The sequence below is a fragment of the Ceratotherium simum genome, chromosome 3 (genome assembly GCF_057802395.1).
Source record: "Ceratotherium simum simum isolate JZ-2026a chromosome 3, ASM5780239v1, whole genome shotgun sequence".
Classification (NCBI taxonomy): domain Eukaryota; kingdom Metazoa; phylum Chordata; class Mammalia; order Perissodactyla; family Rhinocerotidae; genus Ceratotherium; species Ceratotherium simum.
The window spans coordinates 35,780,688-35,796,347 of record NC_141902.1 but is presented as its reverse complement, the minus strand read 5'-3'; the positions used below and the strand labels follow the sequence as shown (position 1 = coordinate 35,796,347).

Below are 15,660 nucleotides of genomic sequence, written 5' to 3'. Positions count from 1 at the left end.
CACATACAGCAACTAGAAGGATGTGCAGCTACGACACACAACTATCCGCTGGGGCTTTGGGGGGAAAAAATAAAATAAATAAAATCTTTAAAAAAAAAAAAAACAACAACAAATTTTAAACTTACGATCCCTTCTATATATTTTTTGCTTTATAATACTTATAATATAAATAAGTGTACATAAGAAAATTTTTTCTATGGGTAATTTCCTGTCATCTTCCAAGTCTTCTACAATGTGATTACATTGTTTTTGTACTTCAAAGGTTTATACTTTAATCTTTGCTGGATCCATGTTTCTCCTTTTTGTTTGAAAATGGCGGCCGCTATAATTACAGTGCACAAGCACGCCCTTGACTCAGAAGCAAGCCTCTGATGGACTCCAAATGCTGCCTCGCACCAGAGCACACTTCCTCCCAAGGAAGTGCCACCGGACCTAGAGACACATGATGCCATAGGATATAAACATGCAAAGATTTTGTGGTTTAAAAGCTTTCTATTTTTTCCTAATATAAATAATTTAAATTTCATTTGGAAATACAATTATGTTAGTGATTAAAACGCAATATTCACATGAATCTTGGAGATAGTTTACTAGATTTCAAAATAATTATATACTTTTTAAAGGTTGTTTTGGGAGGCATTCCCTCATCGCTGGGGGCACTTCAGTGAAGAAATCTGAGAAGCAATGATCTAACACATTATCTATAGCTTCAGCAATTCAAATCTGAATTCTCCTGTAATTTCTCACAACTCGACCTTGAAATGCACTCCCCTGACGATCTTATACCTTTCAGTATTATCTCTTATTTTCATGAAATAATAAGCTCAACATAAATGTAAATCTTCAGTACCAATAAGGAGGCATATCCTTAGAGGACAACATCCCATATAACGCACTATAGTTTAGAACAGGGGATTTTTAACCACCAGAGTCCTGACCAGCACTATGTTATTTAATAGACTAGAACAGAACAGAATACAAAAGTCAGCCTGTGTCATCACAGTAAGTCTAAGTTGTTTTATGAAAGGTTGTGTGTGTTTGTGTTATGTCTGTGTATGAATGCATGTATGCATGTACACTGTGTCAAAAGGTGTGACGTATTTCTTACTGTCACAGTCAAAAGTTTAAAAGCCACTGTTTTAGGGCACAGGCTTTGGAGTCCATATAATCTTTGCCAAGGTATTTAACTTTGATATGCCTCAGTTTCCTCAATTTTGTAAATGGGAGTAGTAATATAATAACATTTAAAAGTTGTTACGAAGACTAAATCCATAAAATGATTTTAAGACAATGCTGGTAAACACTCAGATATTAGCTGTCATTTAATTATGTACTGGGAACTATATAAAAAAAAAATCAAGGTACTAAAGAACAAAAATGTAATCTAAGACATATGAGAATGAATTTCATTTATAAATAATCCACACTAGAAAAAAATGAATTTTTGGAAGCAGTAATTCATGTCAAGAATTAAAAAAAAAAACACTTATACTCTTTGACACAGTTTATCTCATCCCTGTAAATTCATCCTAAGAAATTAATGGAACAGAAGAAAACAATTATATGCAAAAAAAGATGCCCATTACAATGTTATTTACAATAGCAAAGAGCTGGAAATATAAAGTGTTCACTAAGATTACAGTTATGTAAATTTACAGTACAACCTGATGAAATATTACAGGCATTACAATAATCACTACTAAAAAACTACGTAGGGAGCAGCCTGGTGGCATAGTGGTTTAAGTTTGTGCTCTCCACTTCGGCGGCCCAGGATTCATGGGTTGGGATCCCGGGCGCGGACCTACATACTGCTCATCAAGCCATGCTGTGGCAGCATCCCACATACAAAATAGAGGAAGATTGGCACAGATGTTACCTCAGCGACAATCTTCCTGAAGCAAAAAGATGAGGATTGGCAACAGATTTTAGCTCAGGGCCAATCTCCCTCACCAAAAAAAAAAAAAAACCACTATGTAAAAGCATAGTATTTTTTATTTTACATAGATCAGGTAAAAGTGAATAATAAGTATTTGTATGTAAAATATTAAAACAAGTAAAAATATATATGTATGGAACCAGAAGCAAATGAAAATTGTGTTGGGTTTTTAATTGATTTTTCTTTCTTTGATGTAATTATTGCTCCTTGTTCCCCGCTAAACAAAGAAAACTCAGTGTCTTAGTCCATTCAGGCCAGTGTAACAAAATACCACAGATGGGTAGCTTATAAACAACAGAAATTTATTTCTTACAGTTCTGGAGGCTGGGAAGTCCAAGATCATGGTGCCAGCAGGGTCGGGTGAGGGCCTTCTTCCTGGTTCACAGCCAGAGCCTTTCGGCTGTGTCCTCACACGTGGAAGGGGCCAGGGATCTCTCTAGAGCCTCAAGGCACTAACCACATTCAAGAGGGCTCCACCCTCACAATTTAAACACCTGCGAAAGGCCCCACCTCCTAATACCACCATCTTTGGGGGTTAGGATTCAACATATGAATTTGAGGGGGAGACAAACATTCAGACCATAGCAGTCAGTTAAAAGGATTCAGCTCAGTTTCACTGTTTTCTTCCTACTACCTAGCTAAATCTATGAGACAGGGTAAATGCAAAAATGGGACAACTAGAAGTTACCCAGTAATTATAAGTCAAACTATTTTTATTTGATGTATGCTAGGGCCTAGTACATATTATGTAGGTTCAGACTCAACAGCAATAAGGTCTATAAAACACCAGACAAATTTTTTTTCTTTTTGGCTCACGTAGAAGCTACGTTTGCTCTCTCCCAAACTATCATGACAAGGGAAAATTGCTAAGGAAAACTAAGGTGTCTGGAGGCTAGCTTGTCTCACTCATTCATCTCCTGTCTCTCCCCTTCCTTTTTAAAATGATCATAATACAGAGTTGAGGAACATCTTAATTTGATATACTTGGTAAAGTTATTTGTTAACTTTATTATTTGATGATAAAGTTATTTGGCAATGTTCTTAACTTTAAGTTATTAAGTTTGACTTTTTGGATCAAATAACACTCAAGAGAAAAAGTATACACAGTTTTCATCATATTTTTAAGTTCCTGATTTATGTTCATTCAAGATCTTGATTCACAGATTAACTTCAAACTCATTCCCAAACCAAGTTTCAATAATTATGTATCTAAGGCCATTATTCTTGAATTAATAAATTATACAGTTTCAGAATGCTAAGGCTAAACATCAGGCTAAATCAAAATATAAACAAATTTTTGCTTTAGTTGTTGATGACTATAAAATGAACTAAGCACAAGCTTACAGATCGTTAGCTGTCCAAAGTCAAGTTAACAGACTAAATCAAGAGCAATCAACTTCCACCTAGCAGATCTAGAGTATCTCACCTATTAATAGGGATCCTAGTTTGAAAACAGTTGCAAAAAATTAAATGTCTAAATCTTTAATAACTTGAAAAAAATCTTCCTCTCTCCTTCCTTCCCATGAAAGTAGATTTTTGCCCTCCATACAATACTTGAAAGCTCCTGCATTCAACCCTGAGAAAGATGGTTTTTTCCTTTGAAAATGACAGAGAGACATCAAATCGACTTATACTTCCAACATGTGTTCAGGTATTAAAACTGCTTTAATTAACAAGGTCTAGGAATATACTCCTTTTATAAATAAATAGTTGTACTAAACATCAAACAAACAAAAAACTGGCTAGAGCCAGGTCTTTGCCTTATAGTGTCTTATCCAACACATGTTATATCTATCTACCTCTTCAATCCATCTTTGCTCAGAACATGAAAGAAAATGTTCACAATATATATTATTTTCTACTTGTTGGAATTTTTAGATTTTAAGTTCTTCTGAGAAGTTGCTTTTTAATATTTAAACTGAAATATAATTTCACCAGCACGTCAATAATCCTTTTTAAAAAGAAACCCTAACTTCAGGCTAAATGAAAATGAGCGCTGATTATTTCATGAACATACTACCTTTCTTCTCAAGAAATAAAAGTTCTTTTCAATATTCTCTATCTCTAATCAAAAAATGTTATTGAGGGAGGGGAGGTTACATTTATCTTAACATCCCTCTGAAGTAGGGACATATTATCCTGGTTTTACACATGGGGAATCAAGCACAGAGACAGGCCGTGTGATTTGCCAAAGTCTTAATGCCACAGTCAGCAGTAACCTCAGCATCATGTTAACTGTGAACAGTAAGTTAATCATAGAAATTAGAGATCCTATCATTTCCAATACTCTCAACTCTTCCCAGCTAAACCATTCCCCTTTCTTCTCCTCCTCCCCCTGACACCCTCCTCCTCTTCAACCTCCAATTCCAAAATCCTTACTGTCTCTTTAAATTGCAGAGGCAGATGTCAACATTCATACTCCCACTCTAAGTCGTTCACATCCCACACACACATCAAATACACTGGCGCTGGCTCAGGATTCCTCTCCACCTCAACTCCTGATACCAACCCAGCAACCTGAACAGCCATACTGTTGACCTTTTTTTAATATCCTAGCAGATCCTGGCTCCTCTACTCCAACAACCTGTTTCTACTTTAATCTTCCCTCATATGTTATCACTGGAGTCTGTGTTCTCTGACCAAAATCTCTCTTTCCATTTTTCTCACTTCCACTGTACATGCTTTTTAACTTTATCAAAACTTCCAGTCCCCCAAAACAGCTGTCAATTCTGTGTCTACCTATCACTTCAAGCTTATTTTTTTTCTTTAAAACCTAGTCTTGCCATTAAGTATATGAGGTGGAGTGTGGTATAAATACAGTGCAATTTAAATCTCCGTTCTGCCACTTACTCCCTTGTGTGGCTGTGGGCAAGTTACTAAACCTCTCTTAAGTCTCAGTTATCTCCTCTGTAAACTATGGATAATACTTAGCTCACAGGGTCGTTAGAAGGATTAAATCTAGCCCAGTGTCTGACAAGCCGTAACACAGTTTTGACAGATTCCTCTTTCCTGGGCCTCGCTCTACCAATTACCCACCTTTCCTTAAATCTTTTTTTCTCTTCCTTTCGACTACTGACATCACCTTGTCCAACAAATAATCTCAACTCCTAACTCCCCCCTGAAGGAGTATAATCTTACTCTTTGCTGTCTCTACTTCATCACTTCTTATTCTGTCTTGAATACTTTTTCTCTGAACTGTCCTATCTCTCAAGACTTTTCTGTCTTTTGGTGTCTTGTCTTACTCTGCCTTAAAAAGGCTACTGTTTCTCACTATTCATCTTTCCATAATATTTAATATTCACCTTGGGAAATTTTCCACTGGCTTCAACTATTATATATGCTGAAGATGTCACCTCTAACCCTACCCTCTTAACCTTCTTTAGGCACCAAACCTATACGTACTTAAAACGCCTTATGAGACATTTTCTACTTTGATACCTAGGACAGGCACCTACAAACTTTAAAAGATCAAAATTGAGTTCTTTTCCTGTTAAAAACCTTCTTGGCCCCTTCCTACTTCATTTAAAACCATCACAGCAGCCCAAATTTAAAATGTTGAAGTCATTCCACACTCTTCCTCTACGCCTTCCTTCACAACCAATCATGTACAGATTTACTGAATGTGAAGGTCCAGCCCATACTTACTGGACATCTGAACTGCCTCACAAACTAATTCCCAACAGTTCCAAATGCACTACTTCCAGCTGTTTTTTGCCTTGATTATTAGAGCTTTCTCATCAATTGTAGTTCATTTTCTTCTCCCTCCAATCTACTATCCAAATGAGTCCCAGTATTCAGCTTTCTACACAAATTTGATATTCCTCCCTCACTTAAAATAATGGTTCTGCACTGCCTATATGATAAACTTAAGCTGGTGTTTTTCATTAAGTATCCTTACTGACCTAAGAGTTTTGGTGAAGAGTGAGGAAGGGTAGCTTGAAAAACTAATTTTCTTTCAACTCTTAGTCCTTTATCTGAAAAATTAATGGGAACTCCGTTCAAAATTAATGTTATTAGACCATTTAAATACATTTTCCTCAACTTTTCAAGAAAAACTGATTTCCAGGAGCTTCTGTCACATTCATCTTGTGAGTCTCATGCTCCAGGCCTAGCCACCACACTTTGCCCCAAGGTTGCTGATACATACTTAAGCACAAATCTAGACTACTCACAATCTGGCCGCCAACACTCTTCTTATCCTCCCCCACCACTCCTCCAAACAAGTGTAACCAAAAAGCTACTGCTTTTCTTCAAACTTTCCTTTTCTTCTTCTATGCTTGTTTTTGTTTTGTTTTTTCCCTCTCTTCTTGGAATGCCCTTCTCCTTTCCATTGTCCTCATCTCTGGATGACTCCTAAAATGCCACCTCTTTTCTGAAGACTTCCCTCACACACAACTCCCCACCCTGCCATCCACCTCCAGGTAGAATCACTTTCTCCTTGAGCCCTGAAGAACTTCATAAGCAGAGCACAGCAGCTTATCACATTTCAGAGGCTTCTAGTTCCCTTGTTGGATAGTGAAAGCAGTTATCAGGTTTTACGTATCTTTGTATCTCCAGGGCTAACTAAGGAAAAGTCAAGTGCCTAGTAGACACTCAAATATCACTAAACTGAAATTCCTGAAGAAAAAGTTACAAATGGAGCTGTCCTGAAAAACTACGAAATTCATATATATGTAATTCAGCAACTAAAATTCTGAAATGCTTTTACATATTATTAAGGGGGCAAACCCATAATTGATCCCTAATTCCAATCTCAAAATATCAATGCAATTCACAATAAAACAGTAAAAAAGTTAAGAAAACATTCTGATCTGGTGAAAGTTACGATAACTTTGGAAAAGTGGCTCAGAAAAGTCATAATTCACTAAATTCCTAACTAATAACTAAATTTTTAGTTATCCTACTATAGGATACTAATAAAGCCATTAACAAATACTGAGTATTTGTGAAAGTAACCTCTAACCAATGAATAGACAAACAAGATGTGTCTAATAACATGCAATAGTATCATTAAATTTGACCAAGAAAACAATGACATTCTACACTCCAAGCCATAACTGCCTTTATCTAATATAATCCCCGTTATACAAATAAAACTTAGAAATAAAAATATAAAACTGATTAGATTAAAATTTAATTTCCAATTACTCTTGAATTTACTAAAGCTTATTCTTTGCACTCTAAATGTAGAAAGAAAATGCCTCCCACAATAATTCAAAAATTTCAGATACAAGGCAATTTCCACCAGTCAATACCACACTTATGAGTAACAGGACTGATATATTAAATGTAGATTTCAGAAGTACAAAGAAAATCACTTAGGATTCTAAAACTCTTGAACTAAAAGAAATCCTAAAGTTGATCAAATCCAGCACTTTCATTTTAAATCAGAGAAATTAAAAGTCTAAAATTCTAGGGAGCAGAAAAATAATATAAATCTATATTTATGAACATTTATCTTAGAAATCTATAAGTTATGAACATTTACTTCCATATTATGGGCAGAGAAGGATGACAATATTGCATTTCTGGCATTTAAGACTGTATCATTTCTCCTGCTTAATCTTCCAAGGTGATAAGCGACATTGATTTTCTCATGTTGATCCATTCTTGAAACCTTGAGATAAACCTGGTTTGACTGTGAGGCTTTGTTTTGTTTTCACTTCACTGAATTGAGTTTGATTTGCTACGTTTTGAAAATTCTCAGCCATTATCTCTGAATATTTCCTCTCCTCCATTATCTCTTCTTTTGGAACTGTTAGCTGTATGTTGGACTTGTTCATCTTATCCTTCACGTTTCTTAATCTTCCTATTTTATATCTCTACCTCTGGGTTTGGGCTTCTGGATCTCAGTCTACAGCAGGAGACTTCTAACCTTATGTGCCACTGACCTCTTGGGCAGTCTAGCAAAGCCTATGGCCCCCTTCTCAGAACAGTATTAAAGGCTTAAAACAAAATACATAGGATTACAAAAAAAAATCAATTATAATAAAATAATTATCAAAATATTTTTAGTTTTGCTATAGTAATATACATGCTTTATTGAAATATTAAAATATAAGCTCTAGCAATGGTTTAATAACTATAATAATTTCAAACTGGTGATGACTATAAGTGCTACTTCCAGATATCTGTAATAACTGAACAGCAATTGTACTATAAAAAAAAAAAAATCTGGGGGCCAGCCTGGTGGCGAAGTGGTTAGGTTTGCACATTCCGCTTCAATGGCCCAGGGTTCAGAGGTTCGGATCCCAGGCATGGACCTACACACCCGTCATCAAGCCAGGCTGTGGTGGCGTCCCACATACAAAATAGAGGAAGATGGGCACAGATAGCTCAGTGACAATCTTCCTCAAGCAAAAAGAGGAGGATTGGCAATAGATGTTAGCTCAGGGCCAATCTTCCTCACCAAAATAAATAAATAAATCTGATTTCTACGGGGTTATGGGTTGAATTGTATCCCTCCAAAAAATTATGTTGGGTACTAACTACCAGTACCTGAGAACGTGACCTTATTTAGAAATAGGGTCGTTGCAGGGGTAATTAGTTAAGAGGAGGTCATACTGGAGTAGAGTGGGCTCCTAATCCAATGACTTGTGTCCTTACAAGAAGACGGCCAGGTGAAAACACAAGAGACACACAGGGAGAACACCATGTGATGATGAAGGTAGGGAATGGAATTAGGCAGCTGCAAGCCAAGAAATGCCAAAGACTGCCAATAACCACCAAAAGCTAGGAAGAGGCAAGAAAGGACTCCCCTACTGGTTTCAGATGGAGCATGGCCCTGCCAACACCTTGATTTTGGACTTCCAACCTCCAGAAATGTGAGACAATAAATTTCTGTTGTTTTAAGCCATCCAGTTTGTGGTACATACTTTGTTACAGCAGCTCTAGGAAACTAATACAATTGCTGCCACAAGTACCTCTAATGCTACTATGGTTTGTTGGCATTTCCTTCAACTATGAACGTAAAGAAGTTTCAGTTACAGATTGGTAAAAACACTCTAAATTCTAAGAACTCTACATCCAAAGCAATTTAACACCTCAGTCTAAGATCCATTACTAATGAACTATGTTTCAACAAAAATAAGGAACTATGTTTACACAGAAATACATCAATAATTGTTTTTTCATTTCAAACCATTCTGAGTGCCATGAAAACAACATTTTGGGGATTTGTTAATGACTATGGTTCTGGACTCTAAAATGAGATGCAGCTATGACATAAAACTTGCATAAACAGCTAATTAATTCTAAATATTAAAAATGGAAAAATTCATTATCTGCATTAACTTCTTAAACCAATTAAATGTAAAATTCTCCCTTAGTGTTAGATTAATATGATTTGTATGAATAATCAAATGAAAAGACTTACTTCTGATACTTCTTGGAAGTAAGGAAAGCATGAGGGCTGGTATCTTGTTAGTATATTCCTCTTAGAACTACCCAAGTTGGTGTTTAAGCTCAAGAGCCTTTTGCTCACTTACTCATCCACAGGCCACATTTATTTAAAAAAAAAAAAAGAGCACTAGAAAGTTCCCCATCTGTGATGTATACATATATTATCAAAGACACATGGCTATTAAGCCTAAAATAAGAAAGTCTAAAAGGTTGTGAATGTACCAATTGTTTCCAAATTTTTTACCTTGGTCCTTCAAAATTCAAACTTTTACTTCATCATCCTACCAGATCTCCACTGGAAGTCTTTCATTTGCTTAACTATGTCAACAACAACAATATCATAAAATTAACCAATTAACAAATATGTATGTTACAAGTCTAGTGATTTGCAATGTGTCTATCACTGTATTAGTTTAGGGTAATTTAGCACAGGAAGGGCCCATACTGACACTTAGTTCAAATTCCTTGACTTACAAATGGGCAAACTGAGACCCACGGTCACTCGCCCAGAATCACAGAATAAATTAGTGATAGCTAAGAGAGAAACACATCTCCCAAGTCCAAGTCCAATGTTCTTTATATTATACTATACTGCATAAAAGTTGGTAAGAGGTAAATAAATTATCTGCAAATGCCTTTTGTATGATCACTTGAATTCTATTTATAATACAGTATTTAAAAACAGTCTGGTTGCCCAAAAACAAGTTTTTTTAAAAATCGATTTCATCTTACCATCCAGCACATTTTAAAAAATAGGAACAAGATCTCATTTCCACCTTCAAAATTGGCAAAAATTTTTTCAAAGAGAACTGGACAAAACATTTCAAAGCATAAGTACTCTCATACACTGAGTTTTTTCTTTTCTAGAGGGCAATTTAGCAGAAACAATGTAAAAAACTTAAAATTTGCATCTTTTTTAACTCCCATCCTAGACTATCTCAAGAAAAAAGGAATAGATCTGGATGAAGACAGAACTCAGGATCAAATGCAGCATTGTTCAGAAATAACAGAAATATCCAACAATAGTAGACTGATTAAAACTAACATACTATACACTGAATATAATGTAGCCATTAAAAACTATGTTCTAGGAAATACTTAATGACATAGGAAAATATTCACAGTATATTAAGGTATGACAGTATGCAATTCCACTGTCGAGAATACATGTATATACATAAATTATATAATACATGTGTAAAGTATTATAGTGCTTGGTATGTAGTAAAAATCCAATAAATGGGAATATGAGTCCTCATCAACTTCATAGGAAAGGAAACATTTAATTATATATCAAATGGTAAGACTTATTATCTGAGTGGTAGAAATGCCAATACTAAATTATTATTACTTATTCACTTTAAAGACCATTTTGTACATTATGTGAAACAAACTATTACTCTTGTATGAAGGGAATTATTTTTTTAAATGGCACTTTTAATGTAGTTCCAGTTCCTAATGAAGACTGGAAAAGAAAAGCAGACTTTTACCACCCCTTCCCCAAGTTTGGCAAAGCATAAAACAAAGTCTTACACATAATAGATCCTTTGCTAATTCTTGATTAAATATATACTCACAATCAGCCTCTGAGAGCTATCTATCTCTACCCAGAACTCTAATTCCAAATAATAGAGCATGTACTAGAGGATTTCAAAATGAAGCCTCTAAAGGCCTTACTGGATTTTACCATAATGGCTATCTAGAAAGGTTAACAGTTTCCAAAGATATTGGTGATTTTCACTTTTTTTAAAGGCTGAAATCAGGTGAAAAAACATTCAAGTGTTAAGAAGTGTCTACTGTAATTAAATTCCTATTGATTGTGGCTTTAAAAACAAAAAAGAAAAAAAATATACAAAAGATCCAAATAAAATCCCTATTTCAGGGCAGTTTTAAACTATGCTAAGGCTGTAAGGGCATCTGCCATAATGTATCTCTTTTGTTTCTTCATAATATATGATTATAAATGAGAAATTGCCATTTCAAAACATTATTTTACATATTAAAGATGAGATATATAAATTATCAGAATAAAAGTTACATTCCAAACAAGTTCAGTTTGTGGTTTAGCTACTGCACAAACAATGTTGGCTCTAATAAAACTGATTACCAGATGAACACAGCACATTCTAAAATAAAAAAATTCAAGTAAACCCCCCAAGAGTTTGTCCCCATGAAGAGTTAACATATAGTGAAATATCATATGTTAAAACATATTATTCTTGTCCTATCAAAACTAATATAACCAAGTCCCTGGGATATAACTTATTAATAAAACAGGAGAAATTTGTGAAAACAGAATTCTAAAAGTCTGGGTGAGGGAGGTCATTTCCAAGTTTTCCCATACTAAGTACATTTAAAATTTTTAAAAAAAAAAAGCAATCCTCCCAGTAAAAATTGACATTAGGTGTTTCAAATACCAACATCTTTGGAATCAAACCACTGGGAATATTTACAAATTTTTAGTATCACAGCGGTATCATCCACTGATATCACTACACCAAAAACTTGCACTCTCAATTTGTCCATGCCAAGTACTACAAAAAGACCCCATTTAGAAACAATATATTTTACACCTGTCAATTCACATTCCCTCATTTGCTTTTCTATTAGCTGCATCCAAAAAGGAGGTATTCAATATTTTACTTTAAATATGGTAACGAATCTTTTCCCATCTCTACAACAGAACTTGACATTTTGATCCAGGCTACTTTCTTTAAAGATACCAGGAAAAACTATCGTCATTCCGTTCAGGATTTTTAGCAGTTTTTCTCCTAACTCAGCGTTATCTGAGATACTTCTTGATCTCTCTCAAAGTAGGTCTAATCTGCGGAAGGCAATGAGACAGTGTACTGCACTGTGAATGGACAGCCAGGTATTTTATGAATGGAGGCAATCACGTGATCCCAGCACCTCCCCGAACTGATATTTCCCACATAACTGTGTCAACATTCTGAGAACAGGGGTAGTTGTTTGTGTGTGCGTATGTTTTTGAATTTAACCTATAACTTCGAATTCTCCTTACTTCCTGAACTCAAAAATCTACATGAAGACAGAGTCAAGCTTCGAATTTTTTTCTTGGGAAATTCTTTCAAGATGTCCAAGGTGATGGATGTTTAATTATTTTTTTATGAATGAAGAGTGTGCTATGCAAATGAGGGCGATTCACAAAAAGAGAGAGAACATGGCGGCCACTTCTGCTTCTAGACTGCACTGACAGTGCAGCAATCTACCTTCTCCCACACCCGCTCATGAGAAGAGTGTGTTGGGGGGGCGTGGGGGGCGGGCAGGAGAAACGCTACTTGGCATTTCTCAAGCTATTTTATGTTAAATAGGCCTAGGCTTTGGATTTTCAAGTTTTCTCTAAACGGCCTGACTTGAGGAATGCACTTTATTTAAAGGAATGCATCCTAGGACTAGTCCTAACTCACTTAACTCTTTCCAACCCTACAAAGATAAACAAAACTTGAACTTAATTACAAGAAAAAGGATGCTAATATTCTGCACGGAATTAAATCCCATCTCAATAGAAAACTGTTACCGCACCATTATTCCCCCAAGCAGCTGTTACGTTAAAGCAAAACATTTAAAAGGCAAAGTATTTCGTTTGAAAAACATAAGGACAGCCCAAATAAACAAAAGCTTAAACCGGGATGCTCTAGAAGTTAATGAATGAAGTCATCAACTTGTTCAGCGATGTAAATACTGTTATACCAACGTAAATGGTGTGTTTCAATATAGCTGAAGGATAAACATTAGCATTCAAAATTCTTCTATGCTCCTGATAGAGACACGTCCAGTATTCGCGAAGGTAAAATATAATAGTTCACCATCTCCCACACTCCAGGTGTCTTCAATGCCATTAAATTCTAAAAATGTTTCCCTAGCCCCATTTTTTACCAGAATCTTACAGGTCCTAAGTATAAAAAAGGGGGGAAGGGGCGGAGGCTTAATCGGTATTTAAGAGTCACTGACTCATCGAATTAAGATTCAAGAGCAGTTTGCTGCAGAAGGTGCTCCCACACATTAGTTTCCAAGTGAAATAGCTATAAAGGAAGCAGGACGGATATTCAGGATATGTTGATTGGTATGCTAAGGAGAAAAAGGACAGGCCAGGGGTCTTCCAGGCAAAGGGGTAATTTCCACCCCGCCTCCATCCATCCACACTGCTCCATCTCCTGGACAGACAATTGCCATCCCACCCCAACACTCAACGCCCTCCCCCAGAAGAAAGCAATTAAATGCGGGGGGTGAGGGGTGGGTTTGCTGCCATTAAATAAAATGGCTCAAGAAATCAAATGTTATCTTCACAACAAGATGCACCGAACTCTCCAGGGCTGCAAGCTTTCCGGCACCCAAGTCTCCAGGGGTCTGGGGGAATGCTGAGGAAACAAGGGGGGCGGGGGGCTAGCAATCAGGATCAATGAGGCGCTTACTCGTTGTCAGAAGTCGCCGTCTCCTCGCTCATCTTTCCCTCACCGTGATCCGATCTGGAGATGGAGGAGCAACAGCAGGCGGAGGAGCAGCAGCAGCACCGGGGGGCAGGAGGCAGTGGCGGCCGGGGGGGCGCGGGGGCAGCGGCTCAAGGGCCTCACCATGGTGGATGCCTCACCCGGAACGGTGCCCCCCCAGCCGGGAACCCCGGCCACCCCCGCAGGGGGGTGGCGGCAACAACCTCCGCCGTGGCGACCCCAGCCTCTTCCCCCGCCTCAGCGCCCAGCCAAGGGATCCGAGGAGGCCGGGGAGGGTGGGTGGAAAGGAAAAAAGGCCGGGGGGCTGCGAGGCTGACTGGAGAGCGGCTCCTCTGGCCACTGGGGTGGAGCGCGGCGGGGTCCGGCCAGGAAGGAGCGGGCGGGCGGGCGGAGAACCCGGGAGCAGAGGCGGCGCTTCCCTCAGGGATGCGGCGAGGAGGAAGCAGAGCTCCGCTCGGTGGGGGCCGGCGGGGGGGTGCCGAGCCCAGGCTCCGGGCGGCGGCGGCGCGGTCCTGCCGGAGCCCACCCCACCATCTCCCGCCTCGCCGCCGGCTGCCCGCTCAGCCCCCGGCGGCGACCGGGGCGGTCCTCAGGAACGAGCCGAACCGGCGAGGGGCCTCACGGCGGCGGATTCCTCCAGACACGCTCCAGCCCGGACGAGTCCAGAGCAGGGAGGAGGGGGCGGCGGGGAGCGGGAGGCAGGGGCAGGCGAGCCGACCGCCCCCACCCGGGCCGGAGGAGAGCGGGCGCGCCCGCGGGGCAGGGTGTCGAGAAGCGGCGGGAGAGCGGGCAGAGCGGCCGCAGGACTCCTCCAGCCGTGCCCACCAGCAGCTCGGCGGGCCAGCTCCTCACGCCCGCCAGAGGGGAGCCGCGAGGGGGGCGGCGGAAGCGCTCACGCCGCCCGCTCCTTCCGCCGCCGCCGCTGCCCGAACCGGGGGCGCCCGCGGGAGAAGGAGGCGAAGTAGTCCCTGGCGACTTCTCCCGGACGCCGGCTTCCCCCGGGGCCAGAGCGGGCACGTTGTGGGGTTGCTGAGCGGGGTGCCCGCGCTGTGAGGGCGCGTGGGTAGGAGGACTAAAAGCTGCGGCCTCCGGGCGAATCACTGCAACTCGAAGTCGTGTGCAGCATAGCAAGTTTCAGGAAAGTAGTTCCCTCCTCCCTTCATTTCCCAAATCGTTGTCGAGCCACCGAGCGGGCAGAGGAGGAGGGAGGCGGAGGGATACGCCAGCACCGTGCTCGGTGTGCGTGCGCGCGCTCCAAACTCTTGGCACGCTGCGAAAGGGGGCGGGGGTGTGAGCTGCACGGGGAGCTGCTTGGGAGCTTGCATTGTTGCGGCGCGTTACTCCCCGTTACTCGTTTTAGAATATCCGGGTTGTTTGGACGAAGAGGCTAGAATGACAGTGTGCTCAAGGAGAAAATTGGAGGCTACACTGTTCTGCCGAGCGCGCGCGCGTGTGTCTGTGTGTGTGTGTGTTTTCCTTGCAGAGCAAAGAATGGAACTGGCATGAGTTCATCTTTAGTTGGTGGGGGTTAGAGGGAGGGACTGTACAAAGAGAGCTCCGCCTGCTGTCCCTCTGGTTGCATTGCTGCAGTCCCCCAGCTGCAAGCACAGCGGGAGCGCGTGTTGGGGGTGTGTGTGTGTGTGTGTGTGTGTGTGTGTGTGTGTGTGTGTTAGAGAGAGACAGAGTTTTAATACCTTGGATTCTTACTGCACCAGGGGTATGCGGTGCAGGGCATTCATCTCTGAAAGCTAGAGTGGTTGTTAATGGAGAACGACTTCCATTGAAGCCCGGGGTAGGCGTGTTACATGAATCTGGCGCAGCCAGAAGCACAGGAAATAACTCCCGCTGCGAGTG

The 15,660-nt window shown here is 39.8% G+C and overlaps 1 protein-coding gene and 1 pseudogene across 1 annotated transcript in view; one reads left to right on the top strand and one right to left on the bottom strand.

The window, feature by feature from the left end:
- SPRED1 (sprouty related EVH1 domain containing 1) overlaps nucleotides 1-13,939 on the bottom strand; it is a 123,832-nt gene extending 109,893 nt beyond the window's left edge. Inside the window, exon 1 of the mRNA XM_004421395.3 lies at nucleotides 13,771-13,939. Coding sequence (XP_004421452.1) covers nucleotides 13,771-13,802 — 32 coding nt within the window. The 5' untranslated portion in view covers nucleotides 13,803-13,939. The remainder of the gene's footprint in view (nucleotides 1-13,770) is intronic.
- On the top strand, nucleotides 13,910-14,859 carry LOC147917527 (uncharacterized; annotated as a pseudogene).
- The last annotated feature ends 801 nt before the right edge of the window (nucleotides 14,860-15,660 follow it).